General features: G+C 37.4%; 1 protein-coding gene across 3 annotated transcripts in view; it reads right to left on the bottom strand.

Moving 5' to 3' along the window:
* Positions 1-23,572, bottom strand: part of LOC121413621 (ketosamine-3-kinase-like) — a 29,413-nt gene extending 5,841 nt beyond the window's left edge. Inside the window, exons 1-5 of one of the 3 annotated variants that reach the window (XM_041606523.1) lie at positions 23,149-23,572; positions 9,282-9,431; positions 7,686-7,873; positions 6,093-6,306; positions 3,452-3,650 (exon numbers count right to left, since the gene is read on the bottom strand). In XM_041606523.1, the coding sequence (XP_041462457.1) occupies positions 3,452-3,650; positions 6,093-6,306; positions 7,686-7,873; positions 9,282-9,431 (751 nt within the window). In that variant the 5' untranslated portion in view covers positions 23,149-23,572. Of the gene's footprint in view, positions 1-3,451; positions 3,651-6,092; positions 6,307-7,685; positions 7,874-9,281; positions 9,719-10,459; positions 10,779-23,148 lie in introns of those variants that run through there. The other 2 variants (XM_041606524.1, XM_041606522.1) reach the window with 2 other exon arrangements.
* Positions 23,573-23,803: the final 231 nt, after the last annotated feature.

The following is a 23,803-nucleotide window of genomic DNA, read 5'->3' as shown; positions in this document are numbered from 1 at the left end:
CACTATTGGCAATGTTTGGGGAGGAAATCATCAAGAGGGTAGATGGTTTTAACGCCCCCCAGCTGCTCAGGACTATTATAAATCCCCGGGGGCACTTCCACTGACGAGTGGATACCACGCGCGACCATAGGGTCTCGAAAAGCACCCTAAACACATATTTTCCATATTCTGAAAATGCACCCCTTAACAAGTATTGGCGTCTGAAACCCTACCCTTACCAAGTATTGGAAACAAAACGATACTCTTGGCAAGTATTCCCTGAAAAGGACCCCAAAACAAGTACAGTGATATACAGGCGCGCCGGAACACTTTCAGTTTTGGGGGGGGGGGCAAAATCCCGAAGGGGGCACAATATTTTTGACAGCGTGAGATACCGAAGCGATCGAGCGGGAGAGGGCGTGGGACCCCCCCCCCCCCCCCACACGGTAAGGACTTTGTGTAAAAATGGAGTTTAAAAGTTACGTTTCTAAGAGAATTCAAAAATAAATTTCTTGAAAATTAAACATAGAATTCACTACGAAAGGCTATACTCAGTGTTTATGAGAACCTATGAAATCTACGCGCAAAACGATCGCTTAATTCGGAATGTGGTTTTCGTGTCTGATTACGTAAATTACGTAATACGCTGATATTGACTCAAAATAACAGAAATTACATTTTTCATACAATATCCTTTCAGAAATATTTATTTATGTACATTCACATACACGGACGACGCGAGAGAGCACAATTATAAGTTTCAAGGAGTGTATTAAGCAGAAGAAGCGTAACAACAGAAACAAAATACATTCTAATGAATGTCTTTTAAAATTCAAAATGTCATACTGTTCTGACGTGGCAGACGACGATAAGCGCTTAAATCCCCATTCTATTTAAATCATTTCTGACCTCAGCATTGGAGAGAGTCCCTGATTATCCATGCATAGGCAAAACGTTTCATAATTTGTAACTGGAGGAAAAAGAAATATGACCTGCTTAATTATTGTCTAACAATTTAAAACTTTTCTGAAAATTTAAACTTTTCTCGATTTATGTGTTTCCTTTGGCATGTTTTGTATGGCTGGGAAGCACTTTTGGATGACCCCTTCAAAATCTTCTTTTTCCTTTACATATTTTCTGGGGAAAATGTGACCATAACTAGGAAATGATGAATATCTAATTCCAGGAAATATTCATTTGTAAATAATCATGAACTAACAAACTACGGCAGTTCATAATGTACATTATGTAACATTATTTAGAAGAAAACAATTACATTCCAAGAGCGGATGTGGTTGACGGTACACCATGTGGAGTTTTCGAAAAAAAGTGGATAGAGGAAGAAGTGAATTAAATTGAAAGGAGGAAGTAGACAGTTGATAGTCGAGTAATTTTTTGTTCAAACGAGCGTAGTCCTGATAAAGAAAGTAAACCAGAAAAGGTTGAAGAAGAGGCTTGATTAGTTGATAGATGAGTACTTCTGCTCTGCACTCCATTCGCCGACTCAAGCTAGCATCTTCTCATTTATCCAATAAGCAACTACTCAATATCCTCTATAACTCTTTAAACTTTTCGGTTTTACAGCTATTTTCAGATTCCATATATGTTGCTCGAGTAACTAGCGTTCACGCGCGTTGGTGATATCGGGTCCGGGGAGCGTTTCATGAAAGGACTTGTAGGACGTTTTATCCGACAAGTCCTGTTTTATCCGACAGTTACTATGGTAACACTGCTTCTCAACCAATCAGAATACAGGAAAGTTGTCAGATCTTACAACTTGTCGGACGAAAATATTGATGAAACACCACCCCGGTCTGAGCGTTTCTGGGCGAATTTTTTAGTCTGAAATGTATTCACTAATAGGCCCCCATTCCACAGAACGGAGACCATTGAAAGACCACTGATAGACTTGAAATTGGTGAGGTCTTACAGCGGTTTTCAAGATCAATGAAATTTGTCATCTCTGTGGAATGGCTCAGAAAGACCCCTCAAAGAACTCTGAAAGACTGATGGATATTTCTTGTCGTACTGGTCTTAGACTAGTCCTCTCGAATTCTTTCAATGGTCTTTCAGATATCTTTTATGCAAAAAGTGATCTTTCAGAATTCTTTCCATGGACTTTGCCTGGTCTTTCAATGGTCTTTCAATGATCTTTCAATAATCTCTCATGAGTCTTACAGTGATCTCCGCAAAAATCTTGAGAGACTGCCGAAAGATCAATGAAAGACTATGAAGACCTTTGAAAGTTCATCGAAAGACCGCTGAAAGACTGCTGAAAGACCACTGAAAGACCATTTTCCTGTAAGACCGTTGTAAGACTGTTTTGAACCGTTTCAAAAAGTTTTGGAGCCCATGAAGACCACGAAGACCACTGAAAGATTGGTCAGGACTCGTGTAAGACCTCAAAGACCATTGTAGGTTCTTTGAGAGACCTCTGAAAGATCAACCAAAATTCATGGTCTTTCAAAGGTCTTCCAGCGGTCTTGTTCTCTGTGGAATGGGGGTTTAAAAGGTTAAACGTTATCACACTGTAATAAGATGGAAAGGGGCTTATCAAAGGTATGTTTCACAGAGGGACATGTTCGTCAAAAGACGCAAGGCTTGTGTAATTGCCCCGTCAGGGGCGAAATTTTTTCATTTTTGACAAAAGAAATGACAATTCTTAGGCAGAAAAGTGCCTTCATCGTTACTTTTGTCCTTAAATAATATCATTTTTCTACTTTTAGGGGGGCACATGGGGGGGGGGGGCAAAATCTCGTTTTGCCCCCAAAAAATTTTCTTGGGGGGGGGGGCAAGTGCCCCCCCCCCCCGCTTCCGGCGCCCTTGGTGATATATATGTCGCACGGGTCCGTCGGTCATCGGTTTTACCTTTACACACCATTTGGTTTAATCATAGAGCTATTAATAACCCCATGGTTTAATTAGTACGGCCCCACCTTCAACAACGCACCTCGCGCAAATCAGACTCTAAACACGTATAGTGTTGGGGCAAAAGGACATCCTTCAAAAACCAGTAGAATCTTGTTTTGTCATCCCCGCAAATTTGACCCTAAACACGTATAGCTTTCCTAGCGAAATAGATACCCTTTTTTCGATTATTTTTAGGTTCTTGAAACCCTTATCACATTACGTACGTAACATGTCCTATCTTGAAAAAGACATCCTTTTTACGTTTTTTTTGGTCGCGCATGGTATCCACTCGTCAATGTAAGTGCCCCCCCCCCCCCGGGTATTAATCATGTGCTACCTTGTGGTGTAAATATATTGAAACAAATATAAATGTGTTAAGGGATGGAGCAGAGAGAAAGTAAAAGAACGATATTAAGAAGAATAAATATGTTGTACTATGCTTTTTATTCTGATGTTTTTGTGATTTCGTGATGTTGAGATGTCTTTGACATCTTTCATGTACGAATGTGGAAATAAACTTGCATGAACTCATAACCTTTATGAGCATTTCGAAATAACTCACCTGGCCCCGTCGTTGTCTCTGCGACGTTTCCCCCGTGGAGGTCACCATGAAGTAAAGCAGGGACGATGCGGTCAATACCGCGGTACAAACTCGGTATAACCGCTAGAAGACGCGGCCACAGCTCGATGAGTGTGCGGTCCCCATACTCCCGTTCAATGTTGTCTACTTTAGGCTTTAGTCTTTGGCGGACGTAGAAATTCTGATGGTATAAATATATCACACTCAAGTTATTCCTATGTATTTGCGTTCTTGTTATCACTATTGGACATACATTTGTGTTTATGCTTTGCACCTTGTTCGACATTCACCCTAAAAAAATATTGGGTGAAAAAGCTCCACGCGGGTGATTATGTGTCCAGCCAACATTGGGTATTTCTTTTGGGCATTTTAATTTATCCATTGTGATAAAAATTTTGCCCTTTCTAAATTAATCGCTGCTTATTTTGTAACCTTACTGGGGAATACACTTCCCGCATTGGGTAAAATACTGCCCCCACATTGGTTGGACACATATGCCCTCGTGCTGATAAAAATTTTACCCAATATTTTTTTACAATGTTGGTAGGATTGTAACGTCGGCAGTTCCCTCTGGTATAGTACTAAGGGGCCGCCGATTTTTTTTAAATTGCAAAGGCCGGGGAGCTAAATGTGCGCAAAGAATCACAATGAGATGGATATTTTCAGGTCTTTGTACAAGTTGGCAGAAAGAAGGGGGGAGTGAAGGGAATTAATTCCCCCAAATTCGCAGCCTGTGATACTGGGTTTATCTGAAAAGTAAGGGTGATAAATCGTATCCCTGTGGTATGTCGGGTGGATCTCCTGGCTCACACATAGAGCATAGGATGACATCAAAAACGTTTCAGGACTAGGCAATCCCCTGCATCCTAGAAAACTAAATTCTTTCATCGATATCATTCACAACTGTTGGTGTGCTTCACAGATTCAATCAAGTTCTGTTCAAGTTTGCGAAGGATAGAAATGTCGAGAAAACATGAGAAGGTGTTGATATGAAACAGGTGTGGAGTTCGGAGGCGACGACATTGGTTTGTTTTAAAAAAAGTATTATAAAAGTATGAAGTATTGCTCTTTTGGGGTAATTATTAGTTTTATTCTCGTAAGTTTCCTACATCCCAGATCTTATTCCTGATTTAATCGAAGCAGGCGTGGTGATTTCAAGCGTTTGCCTCATTGCAGAGGCGTCGATTATGGGGGGGGGGGGCAGGGGGGCGATCGTCCTACCAATGAAAATATTGGGGGGGGCAAATATATCGTTTTGCCCCCCCCCCAATAATTCCGCATGTGCTAAAAAATAAAATAAGATTGTAATGTTACACAGAAATCAGCAAGCGAGATTGAGATACACAACTCCTTCTTCGTCTAAAATCGTGCTCAAAATGTCCACTTTTCAGATTGGAATATCAAAAAATTTCAGCTCGCGCTTCGCGCTCGCATCATTTCTGTAACAAAATCCCATACTTTCCATGATTAAATAGGTGAATATGGTCCCGTTTTCAGTTCTAAACCTCAAAAGAACTCCCTCTTCGATTTGCATACGTATTGTATGTATATCTAGTTCTTTAAACTCAATTTTTTTTCAGATCGAAATATCAAAATTTTCAGCTCGCGCTTCGCGCTCGCATTAATCTGCTGGAGAGATATGTATATATATAAATATGTGTGTGTGTATATATATAAATATGTGTGTGTGTATATATATAAATATGTGTGTGTGTATATATATAAATATGTGTGTGTGTATATATATGTGTGTGTGTGTGTGTGTGAAGCTATACATGTACAAGAGCTTTGGCAACTCTATCTACCCTTTGGAAAAATTGGTTATGCTGAAAAAATGTCTCTGCCGGGAATCGAACCCGGGCCCCCAGCTTTGAACGCCGGTGCCTTAACGCCGGTGGTCTAGTGGTTAAGGCACCGGCGTTCAAAGCTGGGGGCCCGGGTTCGATTCCCGGCAGAGACATTTTTCGGCATAACCAATTTTTCCAAAGGGTAGATAGCTCTGGGGAACCTTGATTTAAGCTACGTCTACCATTGTTCTCTTCATCCATTTCTTTACAATATATATATACATATATATATATATATATATATATATATATATATATATATATATATATATATATATATATATATATATGTATATATATGTATATATATATATATATATATACATATATATACATATATATATACATATATATATATATATATATATATATATATACATATATATACACATATATATGTACACATATGTATAGGCATATGTGAGTTTGTTTGTGTTGTGTGATCGAGCCCCTTTGGAAAATTGATTCATGATTTTGTCCCCCAATCTGAAAAATGGATCGACGCCCTTGCCTCATTGTCTTGGGAGGGGGACCGGAATGCGTTGTCTAGCCATACCCTTGATATGCAGTCAAAGTACACATTCTTGCATTAACGTTTTCATGATATTCGTTCAAACTGCACACGGATGGTTTGCGACTAAAGATATTTATAGATAACTTTCTTCAAGTTTTGGACTATTGCATTTTTCTCCCGACATGCCAGATGAGCTTACCTAATCTTGCACAATACTATGAAAAATGTTCGCGTGTTACAAATTTAAGACGGACAATCTTACCATCCAATCATCCGACCATGTGTTATCTAAAGGTTGATATCCTCCGCAGGTTGTGGTGTGGAATCCAAACTGAGAGACAGATCGTTGGGTTTCCTCCTCAACATCTTCCCCATTTACATCCTGCATGTATGTAGGACGCGAAACCGGGACCCCACCGATCCTGCCTTCGTGCTTTTCCTCTTTCATCTTCAGACGACTGTTGTGGAGATGTAACCTGATTTGTTGCATAAAATGTGAATCAATTCAGAAAACTCAGTGGCGTAATGAGTCAACAATTTTGAGGACGCCAGATCGAAGTATCGGACAAAATTTATAAGAGTTGCGAGCGAGCAAAAATTTCGATTTTTCTATTACAAAATCCAGTCTTGTGATATAGGTTTTGAAATAATATTCTCGAAATAATATCATTTTATCATTATCCGGTATTGCTATTTACCCTACCAAAGTGAAAGCCGGATAACTTCTCAACCATTCAAGACCAAGAACTGCTTCAGATGGTTCAGATCTCAAATTGCCAGAAGATAAAAGTTTGATTAAAAAAAGTACAGATCAGTTGTGTTTGACTTTGAATGACAATTTATTTGCGTGCAAATCTTAGATATTTATATAATCATGAACTTTCAAAATAAACAACTTTGTTATAATTTATTTTCGCCATAACTTCTCTGTTAAATAAAAATGCATTCATTGGTGTTGATTGATGTTTTTATTTCAAAGTATTGAGACTTTTGGAATAACATCGTACTGCCGATGTACTAGTGGTTAGTGTAGTGAAATTAGTATTTGTTCTAACTCCGCGATACATGTTACATGTAATCAAGGCCAAAGGAAGACATCAAAGTAAACATTGAGAATAGACTGTGATCGAAAAAGTATATGGCCTATAAATGGCAGTAACATTACAAAGATTTTTTTTCAATTAAATGCCTATAATGCAATATTATTTTATTTAAGAAACTTTCTATTCCACTCCCTTCGTTTTCTATTTCTCCTCCTGCTTCTCCATTTCCTTCCTCTTTTTTCTCATTCTTATTCTTCGTCTTCTTTCTCTTCTTCTTGCTTGTCACACGTTTCTTCCTTCTCTATCTTTTCTTCAAGTTCATTCTTTCTATCTCCCTACCCACTCTCTTCATTTCAGGAAGCGTGTGTTTGATCTATTTCCATTTTCTTTTCTGCAATCACCAATGTATAATCGTTTCATGTAAATTTTCTTGTCATATTGTTTATCAGTAATTCATTTTTTTTTCAATCATCAGTCCGGTACGTTATTCTTTGAAGAATGTAACCTGATTTTCATTGCATATTACTTCCCTTTGTTTTATATTAAATAAATGTGATATGCACAAAAATTGTGACGAAGCGTCGTCAATATAGACTAGTAACCCCTGAATGTTCGGGATTAATTAACGACGGTTTGATTAGAACAGGTATAACAGGTAATAGAAATTGATAATAATGGATATCAGAAATTCAGCGTTGTTTTTTCTTTGATAATGAATATTGAACAATAAAAAGAGAGGTAAATGAATGCCCATTAATGTACGCCAAGATATTCGTTTATACCCCCTATACTCTTATGTCTGATTATATTACCTTGCAATAGCTTCACCCAACGTGGCAGCATACCGATCAAGATCTCTCAATTCCATATACTCCATGACAAAGATCGATCCTGGACCATCCTTAAGGTCGTAGATCTCGATAGGTATCGGGCAGCGGACCAATCCAGTGGCTAAGATGGCGCTCAAGCCGGCCTTTTCGCCTTCAAACATTGTCCTTGCCTACATTATGAGAAGATTGATGACTATAACACATTTCTTAGGTTGCTCTCGAGCAGCTTTTTGCAAATGATCTTTCATTTTATTCGATTAGTTAAGTACTCCATTAATTGTTAATTTTTCAAAAGAAAAAAGTTGTGCACGCTTGCCAAGTACACCAATCTATATTTAACTATGTTAAAGGGACCACTGAGTACAGGGTAGCGGAACGGTTTTAAAAGTGTGTGGGGGGGGGTTTAGCCAAAAGTCGGGGGCTGACCATGGAAAAAATCACAGTCAGATGGTAGTTTTGACGATTTTGTACGCTGTTTTGGGGAAAAGGTGGGGGCTGAAGCCCATCCATGCAGCCCCCTCCCCCGTTTCTGCATCTCCTGGCATAGACCATGGCTCCGTACACAAAGATTAGCGATCAATCGCTAAATGAATTGGCTAATCAAGATCAATGTTACACGCGCATTTGTCGCAAAATACTGACTTAGAACCAATCAGAAGCGTTCTTTCATATTTGTTATTCATCGCAAACCTTTGTGTTACGGAGTCCAGGCGACACGATGCAGGTTGCGTTAATTTACAATTGGCAAAGCTCTTATTACATTGTCCGCTTTAAAGTAATTGGCTATGATTTAACCCATTGTCACATAACAAACATGACTTCCACCATTTACTGTAGTTCTTTAAATGATACAACAGGCACATTTTGAAATAGCGTAACATCAATTAATAAATGTCATCTCACCCAAGTTACCTTTGTTATGTGAAATTACATTTTTTAAATGCACCAATAGGTACTTGACAAATCAAATAATGCAAGCGCGCAGCGCGAGCTGAAAATGATGATACAATACAACGGACATTTTAAAGAGCACTTTTTGAAAATCAATTTGTAAATCAAACAAAATACTGAAATTTCGATGTTCGACCTGAAATATGTTTTGTATTTTGACTTCAAAACTTTATAAATTAAGCTCCATATCAGCCTATAATTGAGCAAGATAATGTATGTATCTGATCGAATATGCAATGCGAGCGCAAAGCGCGAGCGAAAATTTTATTTAGTGCCATGAATTGTATTTATTTCCAAGTCTTCCCCTCACTTTGTTTTATTCTCTCGTCTTCCTCCTCTTATTTTCGTTTTTTTTTCCTCCTCTTTTCCCCCTCCTTTTTCTTTTTCCCTTTTTTCATCCCGCCCCCCAGTTCCGCCTATGATCCAGGGATAAAGTTGATAATTCCTTTAGTGTATGGAATTTACAGAGGAGCAATTGTCGCCGGAGCAAATGTCATGGAACCCTAGATCTAACCTCGGACGTCTAGTCCTTTTGGTTTCCTGGCGGCAAACACTCGGACCTCGGCAATTGCCTTGGCTTTTCGATCTTGAGCACAACTCGCAGTAAAATCTTTGTGAAAGGCCTACCTGACTTTTAGTGTTCATCTTGACAAAGAATTTTCCTTTCTCACTCTGGAAACTCCTGCATTCACTGATGAATCCTTGTCCAAGTGTCATGAGTGAGGGGATCTCCTCCAAGGTCTTTAACCCCGTCAGATCGTAAAGCGCCTCTTCCATCTTGGAGAAAATTAATATTCGCAAAACAGTCATGAAATGCAGGATAATCCAGGATTAAAATTCAATTCACAGACTGCACAGCTATTTATGAAAACATTCGTAAATGCGATCATACTAGGTCAGACCTGACTGGTCAACATTTTGAAAGGGCTCTAGCAGATTTTGATAATTACTTTTGTATAGGGTTTATTTGATAAATTTCCCATTGAGCTTATCCAAATTTACCGTAGCAACAACGTAACGTTTATCTTGTTTATTGTGTAGTTTACAAAAAAATGCATCAAATATATCTGAATAAAATAGGACGATGATGATAATGATGATGATATGATGATGACGACGACGATGATGATGGTGATGATGATGGTGATGATGGTGGTGGTGATGGTGATTTTGATGATGATGATGGTGATGATGATGATGATGATAATGATGGTGATGATGGTGATGATGATGGTGGTGATGATGATGATGATGGTGATGACGACGATGATGATGATGATGGTGGTGATGGTGATTTTGATGATGATGATAATGATGGTGATGATGATGGTGATGATGATGATGGTGGTGATGATGATGATGGTGATGATGATGATGGTGGTGATGACGACGATGATGATGATGGTGGTGATGGTGATTTTGATGATGATGATGATAATGATGGCGATGATAGTGATGATGGTGATGATGATGGTGATGATGATGATGATGATGATAGTGATGATGATGATAAAGTTGGTGATGATAGTGTTGATGAGGAATGAAGATGACGGTTATGGTGATGATGAAAGTGATGAAGATAATAGTAATAATGATTATGTCAACGATGATGTCGATAAAGGAAATGATAATGGTGATGCTGATAACGAATTCGGATATGCTGCTGGTGGTGATAACAATGATTAATATGAAAATAACTAGAACAATAAAGGTGCTATACGAAATGCACTTGTAGCAAATATTAATCATTGAGAAATTTCAATTTATTGTTAAAACGGATTCTATATGTACATGTATATACCTACCGCAACGATGATGATGGTAAAATCAATTCAGTGTGCAATTATTATATTTCCAGATAAAGGGTACGTAAGGATGATATAGCATTCACTTCAAATATCGGGAATAATGATCTCAGAATGAAATCCGCTCGTGTCACTATTTACTCTAAACTCATAAACGAAAATAATAGACGGTATGATTTTTTACAGATTGTGATCAAACAATTGCCTGCAAATTCTCCGATATGAATACAGAAATGTAAGATCAAGGAACGAATCAGATGGATGTGCAGCAAAGATATACATATCATCTTTATTATTACCTGAGAAAAATCGTAATTGAGTAAATAGCAGTTTGTACCCGGGGAAAACCCACCCGTGTTTGCAATCGTCAGGGTAGTCCTTTGCCAGGACTGTTCTACTATTCAGTTATGTTGTTGATCAATAACACAATCTTCGACCTCTACGCCCGAAAAGAAAACTGCCGCACGATATCCCATCATGGTGAAGGGCGTGAAAGAGGGGATAGCGCGATCACTGGGGAAGGCGCGCAGGGGATGGAGAATGAAGCAAACGGAGAGAATAACAAGTACACCGACGTCTAGAATCTAGACTATCGTCAGGGTCGCGTCTCGTTGTGACGTCATTCATTATGTTATGACGAGAGCTGTCAAGCATGCGGCCCATGCATTGAACAAATAACATGGATGGTGTATTAGCATGTATTTATTTCCAAAATGCATATAGCAACACTTAAAATACAAAATGATGACATATAACTTTAAGCATTGAATTATATGCACAGAAAAGAAATTACATTTGGTTCAATGACCATAAAAATTGATAGGCCTATAAACAGTGACTGTAATAAAAAAAAAAGCCCTGAGATGTTTTACATAAAAAATGAGACATTTTCTTAATTATTTTCGCAAACAGTTCTGTGCACAGCAGTGAGGATATGCAAATGAGTCGATGATGTCACAGTTTCACGATATCTTTTGGAGAAAGAATGATAATGATGATGATGATGGTGATGATGATTAGGATGAAGATGATGATATCGATGATGACGTGTTAAGTTTTAAACGTGTTAAGTTTAAGTTTAATGACAAGCTTAGTCGGCTGCCGCCTCGGATTCCCATAAAACTTCATCGTAAATACAATTTTTGGAGTCATATTTTCACAACAGACCTTGAATCAGGTCTTTATTGGAGAAGTGAGGATAAGTTTCTTGACTTTTGGAGGAAACCTCGTGTTTTTAATGTCAAGTAAGTGATTGTTTTAATCTGACAACTAACTCTCGTGAACTGGCAGTCAGTAACACGCACGCTATAAGCCTTTACGTCTATACATACTAAATCGTTACCAGAACGCCGTGTAAATCAAACTGACGGATATGCAGTCACTTCTTTAATATCAATTAACTCTTGATGTAACGCTTATAGCAATGATGTAATATTTTACTATATTTTACCAACTTTCGCGGATCCCATGATGTATTTGCTATTGGATTGAAATTGTGAGCCTTCGATTTCGCAGTAACCTATGTGAACTAAAAGTGTTTGTGATCAAGGACCTGAAAGTATTCGTGATTAAGGAAATAAAAATAAATCAATAAATAAATCAACGCACTATTGTGTTAAGCTCTTCGAGACATTTTATAAATGATACAGTGATATTTAACGAGTGCAGCCTAAATATAGACCACAGAAACAGGGGTGACGACTGAGATATACAGCCACCATCTTTTTCTTTCCTTCATTCATAATGGCGCCAACTTCTAAATCGAATCAGAATGCCATCGATGAGGCCATTGAAAAAATAATGACCAGTGAACGGCTGACCGAAGCTATCAGGAAAGCTGTCAAAGAAGCGGCCAGTGATGAGTTCGCTAAACTAATTAGTCAACTTGAGAAGCAAGAAAGCAGAATAATGGAATTAGAAACTGATCGGGATTCGCAACAAAAGGAGATCAAAGAGCTGAAAGAAGCAATTGATGAATACCAATCCCGCTTCCAACACTTAGAAAAGGAGACTAACGACCTGGAACAGTACTCAAAACGGAATTGCCTACTCTTCTTTGGGGTCCCGGAGACAAAAGGAGAGGACACCACCGAAGTAGTGTGCAAAATCGCGCGGGAAAAACTACGTGTTGATCTGCATCCCTCGGCTCTCGATCGAACACATCGTCTGCAACGTCGTAACCAAGGCGACGCGTCTGATGGGACGCCAGCTAGCGGGCGCATGCAGACACGGAGCACCGGCCGAGAAGACCAGAACCAATCAAGCAGATCGACAGCACCGCGACCACTTTTGGTAAAGTTCGTGTCGTACCAGCATAGACAATCCGTCATAAAAAGTCGCAAACTACTAAAAGGATCGCGTATGTCTATACAAGAGCACCTAACACGAAAAAATCAGGACCTTCTCGCAAAAACAAGAGCAAACCAAGCGGTGAAGGATGCCTGGTCATCAGATGGGAGGATTGTTGCCCTCATCCGAGCGACAGGAGGAAAGTTTATAACGCGAGGGATCCGCGGAGATAACGATCTTCCTAAACGCTAATTCGTTATAAACAACTTTAAACATTGGACCATTTGCACTTATATTTCCATAGATATATCTTTTTAATCAATATATTGAATTATATGGGAAAGAGTTTAATATATGTACTTTTCTATAACTTGTTAAATTCATAATAATTCTTTAAGGTAGTTTTTGTAAAAGGGATTTAATTTCAATGTCTGTGAAATATCCATGCATTATTTGTAGAAAATCAGTGAAATGTAATCAAAAAGCACTGCTCTGTGTGAATTGTAAAACCTGGTGTCATTTTAATTGCACATCTGTATCTGAAGTTGTATTTAACTCAGAATGTGACTGGATCTGTAGCCCAGGAGGTTTATTCAACCGAAAGCCGGACAAGCAAATGACCCCATAGCTGGATGGCATGGACCTTGAAGTTTACAAAAATGCATTGCTGCCGGGTTCTGTGCGTGGTCTTCCCTCCGAAATGGCGTAATATATGACGTCACTACGAAATGGCCCTATTTCACCATTTTTCAGACATTGTACACATATCATGAAGTCAAGGGAGAATATCTCAGCCAAATCATGCTTGTTTTGTATGAAACTTTCACAATGTATTGTTCAAGTGGTGCACAAGAGATATGCAAAATTTCACGAACAGAAATTATTGTTTACATATGCAAATTAAGTAATGAAATTTGCATATCATTAGTTTTGGAGATTTCTCGCATAAAAAATTGTCAAAAATCGATTTAGAAATTTATTTTCTTTTGTAGTGTACTTTATTTGATATTTTTTCTCTCAAGCATAATATCATTGTCTTCATCTATATCTCTACTTTAAGAAAATATATAAGAGTAATTGAAAAAGACATTATAGGCTGTGATTTCAGCCCCCTTTCCAATATGGTGCGCACGTAGAAATCGTGCGTTTTTGGCCTATTTTCACCATATGGCTGACGTGTGCGAACGATATGCCTACTTTATTGATGTTTCCTGCATTTTGCATGATATTAAATCTTCCAAACAACATATTTTCTTCTTCATTATGTCTCTGGTGATCAATCAATGATTTCAGCAAAAATTGATTGCCCACTGGGCAGTCTATAGGCTACGTTTTCAGCCTAGTTTTCAACAACGAACCTATACAATGTAAGACTGCATCGTTGTAGTCGAGTCGGATAAGAGGTTCCTGTACATGTGTACCATCAAAATATTTTTCACTCAATTTTTCAATCAACGTTTTGGTATTTGTCTAAACTGTCTCGTTAATGAATCTTGATGTTCCCTTCCCAAAATCGTGTCCAACGGGGTTCAAAATTGATATCTTTGGCGGCCCTCTTGGACTTTTTTAAAATGAAAATCAATTATTTTCATATTTTATTGCACAGAGTCTGACAATGGGACAATATTTTAATCAATACGCATTTCTCTATGATTGGGATAGTAGAAATCGATTTAATTCGTTTTCTGATGATATATTTTGAAATAAAATTTATCCCGAAATGGGCATGATTTTGGTCAAAAATTTGCATGTGCATTGTATCTGTTCAACCATTAACATCAACAACTATTTCAAAATATCAGCATTCGACACGAAAGAGGATATAATATACCGATAATACTGTAACGCTTCATGACAATATGTATGTCTTTATTTGCTTAGTTAAAGGGCAAATACCATTATTACCCATTTATTGGAAAATATGCCACTTTGGAGCCCATATTAAGGCAAAAAACGTTTCTGATATGGAATAAAGCCACTTTCATTCTTTTTAAACTACATGGAGATAAGAAGGGTAGAGTTTCCTCTATCTGCTACTAGCATACTGAAGCATACCCCTTCAGGGAGTGTCGAAATCACCCACCCTTTTTCATATTTTACCTATTTGTGGGAAAATATGCTTTTTCAAGCCCCCATTGAGGCAAAAAGTGTTGCTGCTATGTAGTACGGCCACTTTCATTGTTTTTAAACTATGTGGAGTTTTCTCTATCTGCTACAAAAAAGGTGTGCTGTTACAGCAAAGCCTACCCCCTCTGAGGACTGCTAAAGTTACCCGATAATTATACGTATTTTGCCCATTAATGGGAAAATATGCTATTTTCGAGCCCCCATTTGGGCAAAAAGTGCTTCTGCTATTTAGTAAAACCACGTTTATTATTTTCAAACTATATGGAGACGAAAGAGTAGAGTTTCTTCTATCTGCTACATATAAAGAGGTGTTGGCATATTGGAACATACCCCCTTAGAGGGTCTCCGAAATCACTTACCCCTTTTCCATATGGAAAGTATGCAATTTTCGAGCCCCATTGAGGCAAAAGTGTTTCTGCTATGTAGTAGGGCCACCTTTATTTTTTTCAAACTATATGGAGACGAAAGAGTAGACTTTCTTCTATCTGCTACATATAAAGAAGTGCTGGTACAGTAAAGCCTACCACCTTTGGGAACTGCCAAAGTTACCCGCCCCTTTTACGTAATTTGCAAATTCATGGGAAAATGTGCTATTTTCGAGCCCCCATTGAGGCAAAAGGTGTTTCTGCTATGTAGTAAAACTACTCTTATTGCTTTTAAACTATATGGAGACGAAAGAGTAGAGTTTCTTCTATCTGCTACATATAAAGAGGTGTTGGCATATTGGAACATACCCCCCTTAGGGGGTCATCAAAATCACCTACCCTATTTCATATTTTAATTATTTATGGGAAAATATGCTATTTTCGAGCCCCCATTGAGGCAAAGGTGTTTCTGCTATGTGGTAAAACTACTCTTATTGCTTTTAAACTATATGGAGACGAAAGAGTAGAGTTTCTTCTATCTGCTACATATAAAGAGGTGTTGGCATATTGGAACATACCCCCCTTAGGGGGTCACCAAAATCACCTACCCTATTTCATATTTTGATTATTTATGGGAAAATATGCTATTTTCGAGCCCCCATTGAGGCAAAGGTGTTTCTGCTATGTGGTAAAACTACTCTTATTGCTTTTAAACTATATGGAGACAAAAGAGTAGAGTTTCTTCTATCTGCTACATATAAAGAGGTGTTGGCATATTGGAACATACCCCCCTTGGGTGGTCGCCAAATTCAACTACCCTATTTCATATTTTAACTATTTAGGGGAAAATATGCTATTTTCGAGCCCCCATTGAGGCAAAAGGTGTTTTTGCTATGTGGTAAAACTACTCTTATTGCTTTTTAGCTATATGGAGACGAAAGAGTAGAGTTTCCTCTATCTGCTACATATAAAGAGGTGTTGACATATTGGAACATACTCCCCTTGGGGGGTCGCCAAATTCACCTAACCTTTTTCCATATTTACCTATTTATGGGAAAATATGCTATTTTCGAGCCCCCATTGAGGCAAAAGGTGTTTCTGCTATGTAGTAAAACTACTCTTATTGCTTTTAAACTATATGGAGACGAAAGAGTAGAGTTTCTTCTATCTGCTACATATAAAGAAGTGCTGGTACCATAAAGCCTACCCCCTTTAGGAACTGCCAAAGTTACCCGCCCCTTTTACGTAATTTGCAAAATCATGGGAAAATATGCTATTTTCGAGCCCCCATTGAGGCAAAAGGTGTTTCTGCTATGTAGTAAAACTACTCTTATTGCTTTTAAACTATATGGAGACGAAAGAGTAGAGTTTCCTCTATCTGCTACATATAAAGAGGTGTTGGCATATTGGAACATACCCCCCTTAGGGGGTCACCAAAATCACCTACCCTATTTCATATTCTATTTTGGGGGAGAATATGCTATTTTCGAGCCCCCATTGAGGAAAAAGGTGTTTCTGCTATGTAGTAAAACTACTCTTATTGGTTTTAAACTATATGGAGACAAAAGAGTCGAGTTTCCTCTATCTGCTACATATAAAGAGGTGTTGGCATATTGGAACATTCCTCCCTTGGGGGGTCGCCAAATTCAACTGCCCTATTTCATATTTTAACTATTTATGGGAAAATATGCTATTTTCGAGCCCCCATTGAGGCAAAAGGGGTTTCTGCTATGTAGTAAAACTACTCTTATTGCTTTTAAACTATATGGAGACGAAAGAGTAGAGTTTCCTCTATCTGCTACATATAAAGAGGTGCTGGTACCATAAAGCCTACTCCCTTTTGGAACTGCTAAAGTTACCCGCCCCTTTTACGTAATTTGCAAAATCATGGGAAAATGTGCTATTTTCGAGCCCCCATTGAGGCAAAAGGTGTTTCTGCTATGTAGTAAAACTACTCTTATTGCTTTTAAACTATATGGAGGCAAAAGAGTAGAGTTTCCTCTATCTGCTACATATAAGAGGTGTTGGCATATTGGAACATACCCCCTTAGGGGGTCACCAAAATCACCTACCCTATTTCATAATTTGACTATTTTGGGGGAGAATATGCTATTTTCGAGCCCCCATTGAGGCAAAAGGTGTTTCTGCTATGTAGTAAAACTACTCTTATTGCTTTTAAACTATATGGAGACAAAAGAGTAGAGTTTCCTCTATCTGCTACATATAAAGAGGTGTTGGCATATTGGAACATTCCTCCCTTGGGGGGTCGCCAAATTCAACTGCCCTATTTCATATTTTAACTATTTATGGGAAAATATGCTATTTTCGAGCCCCCATTGAGGCAAAAGGGGTTTCTGCTATGTAGTAAAACTACTCTTATTGCTTTTAAACTATATGGAGACGAAAGAGTAGAGTTTCCTCTATCTGCTACATATAAAGAGGTGCTGGTACCATAAAGCCTACTCCCTTTTGGAACTGCTAAAGTTACCCGCCCCTTTTACGTAATTTGCAAAATCATGGGAAAATGTGCTATTTTCGAGCCCCCATTGAGGCAAAAGGTGTTTCTGCTATGTAGTAAAACTACTCTTATTGCTTTTAAACTATATGGAGGCAAAAGAGTAGAGTTTCCTCTATCTGCTACATATAAGAGGTGTTGGCATATTGGAACATACCCCCTTAGGGGGTCACCAAAATCACCTACCCTATTTCATAATTTGACTATTTTGGGGGAGAATATGCTATTTTCGAGCCCCCATTGAGGCAAAAGGTGTTTCTGCTATATAGTAAAACTACTCTTATTGCTTTTAAACTATATGGAGACGAAAGAGTAGAGTTTCCTCTATCTGCTGCATATAAAGAGGTGTTGGCATATTGGAACATACCCCCCTTATGGGGTCGCCGAAATCACCTATACCCTTTTTCCATACTTTACCTGTTTATGGGAAAATGTGCTATTTTCGAGCTCCCATTCAGGCAAAAAGCGTTTCTGCTATATGGTGAAGCCAGTTTCATTCTTTTTAAAGTACATGGAATTAAAGGAGTAGACTTTCTTACTGCTGCTAATAAGTGGTTGCACAGCAAAGTCTATCCCCTCCGGGGGTTCCGAAAGTCACCCACCCCTTTTCCATATTTTTTCCAATATGGGGAAAATCTGCCAATCTTGGAGCCTCTGAAGAAGGTAGCAGTCGATGTACCGCACTTTTTTTTACTTGTAGCTGATAGAAAAAAATGCCTCTTCTTTTATTTCAAAGTGGTTTCCAAAATCAAAGCTAGCTTTACTATATAGCAGAAATGCCCTTTTGTCTGAATGGGGCTCAAACATTGCATTTTTTTACAATAAAGAATGAAAATAGACATATGTAACTGATAAAGAAGTTCCTACTTTGTCATCTTTATGTGGTTACAAAACAAAAACAAGGGCTTTACCGCAAGGCAGAAACACTGTTTGCCTCAAAATGACTAATTTTCCGAGAAACTGGCAAGATACGAAAAAAAGATTGGGTGACTTTGGCAGCCCCCTGAGGGTTAGGCTTTGCTATGCCCCAATTTCTTTATATGTAGCTGATAGAGAAAAGTGATTTAAAGGAAAAAATTACATACTCAAAACAAAATGTTACCACATTGGGGGCTCCGAAAAGCACGATATCATAATAGTCAAGCTATGGATAATGGTATGGTACTGTATGTAACATTTTACTGGTTCTTGTGGGACTATGCTTTAAGGTGCCCGAGAGTAATTGCATGCAAAATGAAAATGCAGAGCAATGCCTCGAACTTCTATCTTTTTCAAGAGATTTAATTATCATAAAAATTGCTTTGTGTAGAAAATGCCTTTTACCCTCATACACATGATACAAGTAATATACCTTTCTATCGATCGCTAAGTACGTTATTTTCTGCATGTTAGGCACATCAACAAAGGCGATCGGATGCAAGATGAAACAGATAGATGTCAATGCACATGAACATTTTGGTTCAAAATTTTTGATGAATTCTTTTTTTAATATATTAACCGGACTATTCAGAAAACAATTTCAACCGATTTCTACTATCCAAATCCTAGTGAAATGCGTATTGATTTTAAATTTCCCATTGTCAGACTTTGTGCAATAAAATATGAAAATAATTGATTTTCATTAAAAATGTCCAAGAGGGCCGCCAAAGATATCAATTTTGAACTCCGTTGGACACGATTTTGGGAAGGAACATCAAGATTCATTAACTAGACACTTTAGGCAAATACCAAAACATTGAGTGAAAAATGTTTTGATGGTACATAGAAACCCCCTTATCCGACTCGACTACAACGATGCAGTCATACATGGTATAGGTTCGTTGTTGAAAACTAGGCTGAAAACGTAGCCTATAGACTGCCCAGTGGGCAATCAATTTTTGCTGAAATCATTGATTGATCACCAGAGACATAATGAAGAAGAAAATATGTTGTTTGAAAGATTTAATATCATGCAAAATGCAGGAAACATCAATAAAGTAGGCATATCGTTCGCACACGTCAGCCATATGGTGAAAATAGGCCAAAAACGCACGATTTCTACGTGCGCACCATATTGGAAAGGGGGCTGAAATCACAGTCTATAATGTCTTTTTCAATTACTGTTATATATTTTCTTAAAGTAGAGATATAGATGAAGACAATGATATTATGCTTGAGAGAAAAAATATCAAATAAAGTACACTACAAAAGAAAATAAATTTCTAAATCGATTTTTGACAATTTTTTATGCGAGAAATCTCCAAAACTAATGACATGCAAATTTCATTACGTAATTTGCATATGTAAACAATAATTTCTGTTCGTGAAATTTTGCATATCTCTTGTGCACTACTTGAAAAATACATTCTGAAAGTTTCATACAAAACAAGCATGATTTGGCTGAGATATTCTCCCTTGACTTCATGCTATGTGTACAATGTCTGAAAAATGGTGAAATACGGCCATTTTGTAGTGACGTCATATATTACGTCATTTCAGAGGGAAGACCACGCATAGAACCCGGCAGCAATGCATTTTTGTAAACTTCAAGGTCCATGCCATCCAGCTATGGGGTCATTTGCTTGTCCGGCTTTCGGTTGAATAAACCTCCTGGGCTGCCGGACTATGACCCATGTCTTCTTTCTGAACTTCCGTTTTATGAAAACCAAGACGAATTCAAATCAAGGCAACATGATTTATCTAATACAACCATGCCTAATGAAGATGACTCAATTCTCGTATATTCTGAGAATGTTGAAGAAAAGTTAAATAGTATAAAATCCATCAAAGGAATTGTAATTTCTCATCTAAATATCGGTTCTCTTATTAAGCACATTGATGAGCTCAGATTATTGTTACTTAGTACCAAAATTGATATAATTACACTAAGTGAAACCCATTTAAATGATTTGATAGAAAACACTGAACTCGGTATTATGAACTTTAACTTAGTAAGACTTGATAGAAATAGATCAGGTGGAGGTATAGCTATGTATATCAATGAGAATTTGAATTATCGAATAAGATATGACTTGATGCATGACAATCTTGAATATATGGTTGCAGAGATTTCTCCAGAAAAACAGAAGCCATTCTTAGTTGTTACGGTATATAGACCACCAAGTGCGAAAGCGGAAATTTTCATCCAGATACGAGAATGTTTTGAAACGCTTGAAGACACAGCAAGTGAGTTCATAATGTTAGGGGATTTTAACTGTGATATGTGGCCAAATAAGAAAAGGTGGCAGGCAGAAAAATTATGTGACATCATTAAAGATTTTAATTGCCAACAAGTCATTAAATACCCCACTAGAGTAACTGATTCATCACAAACTCTAATAGATCTGATAATCTCTAATGATTGCACAAAAATGCAAGAATCTGGAATCGTCCAATTAACTATCAGTGATCATTATATGGTGTACTATGCTAGAGGCAGACATAAAAATGAACCCCACAAACACAAGTTCAAATATTCTCATAACTGGAGAAAGGTAAACTGGGATAACTTAAAACAAGAGCTCGAAGAAATCAACTGGGATAATGTATTATTGTCCACTGATTGTCAAATTGCTTGTGATAACTTCTATCAAAACATTTTGAAATTAATAGAAAAATATGCACCAGCCAAGAAACATCGAATCAAGAATAAAGTATCCCCCTGGATGACACCAGAATTGGTGAATTTAATAAGAGACAGAAATAAATTAAAACTAAAAGCTAGGAAATCTCGGAATCACGAAGATTGGTCTGCGTATAAAGCACTCAGGAACAAAATAACAATGCATATTCGTCAACGTAAACGTGAATATATTGCATCATCCATTGATGAAAATAATGGAGATCAGAGTTCAATGTGGGCTTCCCTTAAGTTTCTATTACCAAACAAACACACAAACACTGTGATCAACTCAGTTAAAGTAAATAATAGTAATCATATAACAAATCCTAAAGAAATTGTGAACGCGTTTAATAATCACTTTATTAACGTAGGTAAGGAAGTACAGCATGATATACCACATACTAACAAGTCTGCATTAGATTATTTGACAGGAATAAACACTTCTTTCGAATTTCATGAAGTAACACCCCAGAAGGTAGAAGATCTATTAAAAAAATTGCCCAAGGGAAAGGGATGTGGACCAGATAACATCACTGCTGAATTCATTCATGAAGTACTTCCTTACGTAATCTCACCAATGCACCATGTTGTAAATCTTTCTTTAAAAACTGGAAATGTGCCACAGCAATGGAAAGTTTCAAAAGTGACACCTATCTTTAAAAAGGGAAATAAGGAAGAGATGGCAAATTATAGACCGATTTCTCTTATGTCGGTGTTAGCAAAGGTTATCGAAAAAATAGCTTTTGAACAAATGTATAAATATGTAACAAGTAATAATATCCTAGTTGAGAATCAATCGGGATTTCGGCCCCAACATTCTACCCACACGACAGTTTTAAACCTCACAGAAGATGTTTTAAAGAATATTGATGAGGGATTACTTACTGGATTGATTATGTTAGACTTGAAAAAGGCGTTTGACAGTATTGTGCATAAGATTCTCCTCGATAAATTATACTTTATAGGTATACGAGGTGTCAACCTCAATTGGTTTAAGTCATATTTATCCTCTCGATCTCAATACGTTTATATGAATGGTGTCAACTCTGATTATGCTACCGTTGAATGTGGCATACCACAAGGTTCAGTGCTTGGACCATTGCTATTCTCTCTATATATAAATGACATTGGTAAAGTAATTCAAAATTCAAAATTATCACTTTATGCTGACGATACATGCATTTATTTCAATTCCAAAAATGCTATTGATATAAAATCTGAATTGGAGAGTGATCTCCAAGCAGTATCAGAGTGGCTTGCATGTAACAAATTAAAGTATAGTAGTTTTTTTATAGTTTTTTTTTGTAGGCCTATTTATCTACTCTAATTGTTTGTATCCGTGTAATATTTTGAATTTTTTTACTTTGTTTGCTTAAAAACTATGATCATTTTTGTGTATTGAATATTGTATATTGTATCATGGCCCCAATGAAAAACAGCTATGCTGAATGGGCTTTTTAACCGTGGTGAAATAAATAAATGAAATGAAATGATGGTGATGATGATGATTAAGTTGATGATGATAATGTTGAGGAATGAAGATGAAGGTTATGGTGATGATGAAAGTGATGACGGTGATGAAGATAATAGTAATAATGATTATGTCAACGATGATGTTGATAAAGGCGATGATAATGGTGATGCTGATGATGACTGCTGCTGGTGGTGATAACAATGATTAATATGAAAATAACTAGAACAATAAAAGGTGCTACGAAATGCACTTGTAGCAAATATTAATCATTGAGAAATTTCAATTTATTGTTAAAACGGATTCTATATGTATACCTACCGCAACGTTGGTGATGTTAAAATCAATTCGGTGTGCAATCGTTATACTTCCAGGTAAAGGGTATGTAAGGATGATAGCATTCACTTCAAATATCGGGAATAATGATCTCAGAATGAAATCCGCTCGTGTCACTATTTACTCTAAACTCATAAACGAAAATAATAGACGGTATGATTTTTTACAGATTGTGATCAAACAATTGCCTGCAAATTCTCCGATATCAATACAGAAATGTAAGATCAAGGAACGAATCAGATGGATGTGCAGCAAAGATATACATATCATCTTTATTATTACCTGAGAAAAATCGTAATTGAGTAAATAGCAGTTTGTACCCGGGGAAAACCCACCCGTGTTTGCAATCGTCAGGGTCGCGTCTCGTTGTGACGTCATTCATTATGTTATGACGAGAGCTGTCAAGCATGCGGCCCATGCATTGAACAAATAACATGGATGGTGTATTAGCATGTATTTATTTCCAAAATGCATAGCAACACTTATAATACAAAATGATGACATATAACTTTAAGCATTGAATTATATGCACAGAAAAGAAATTACATTGTTTCAATGACCATAAAAATTGATAGGGCTATAAACAGTGACTGTAATAAAAAAAAACCTGTCGAGATGTTTTACATCGAAATTAGACATT

Source organism: Lytechinus variegatus, chromosome 4 (genome assembly GCF_018143015.1).
Source record: "Lytechinus variegatus isolate NC3 chromosome 4, Lvar_3.0, whole genome shotgun sequence".
NCBI lineage: Eukaryota > Metazoa > Echinodermata > Echinoidea > Temnopleuroida > Toxopneustidae > Lytechinus > Lytechinus variegatus.
The sequence above is the reverse complement of the archived record's forward strand: the minus strand, read 5'-3'. Positions and strand labels throughout refer to the sequence as shown.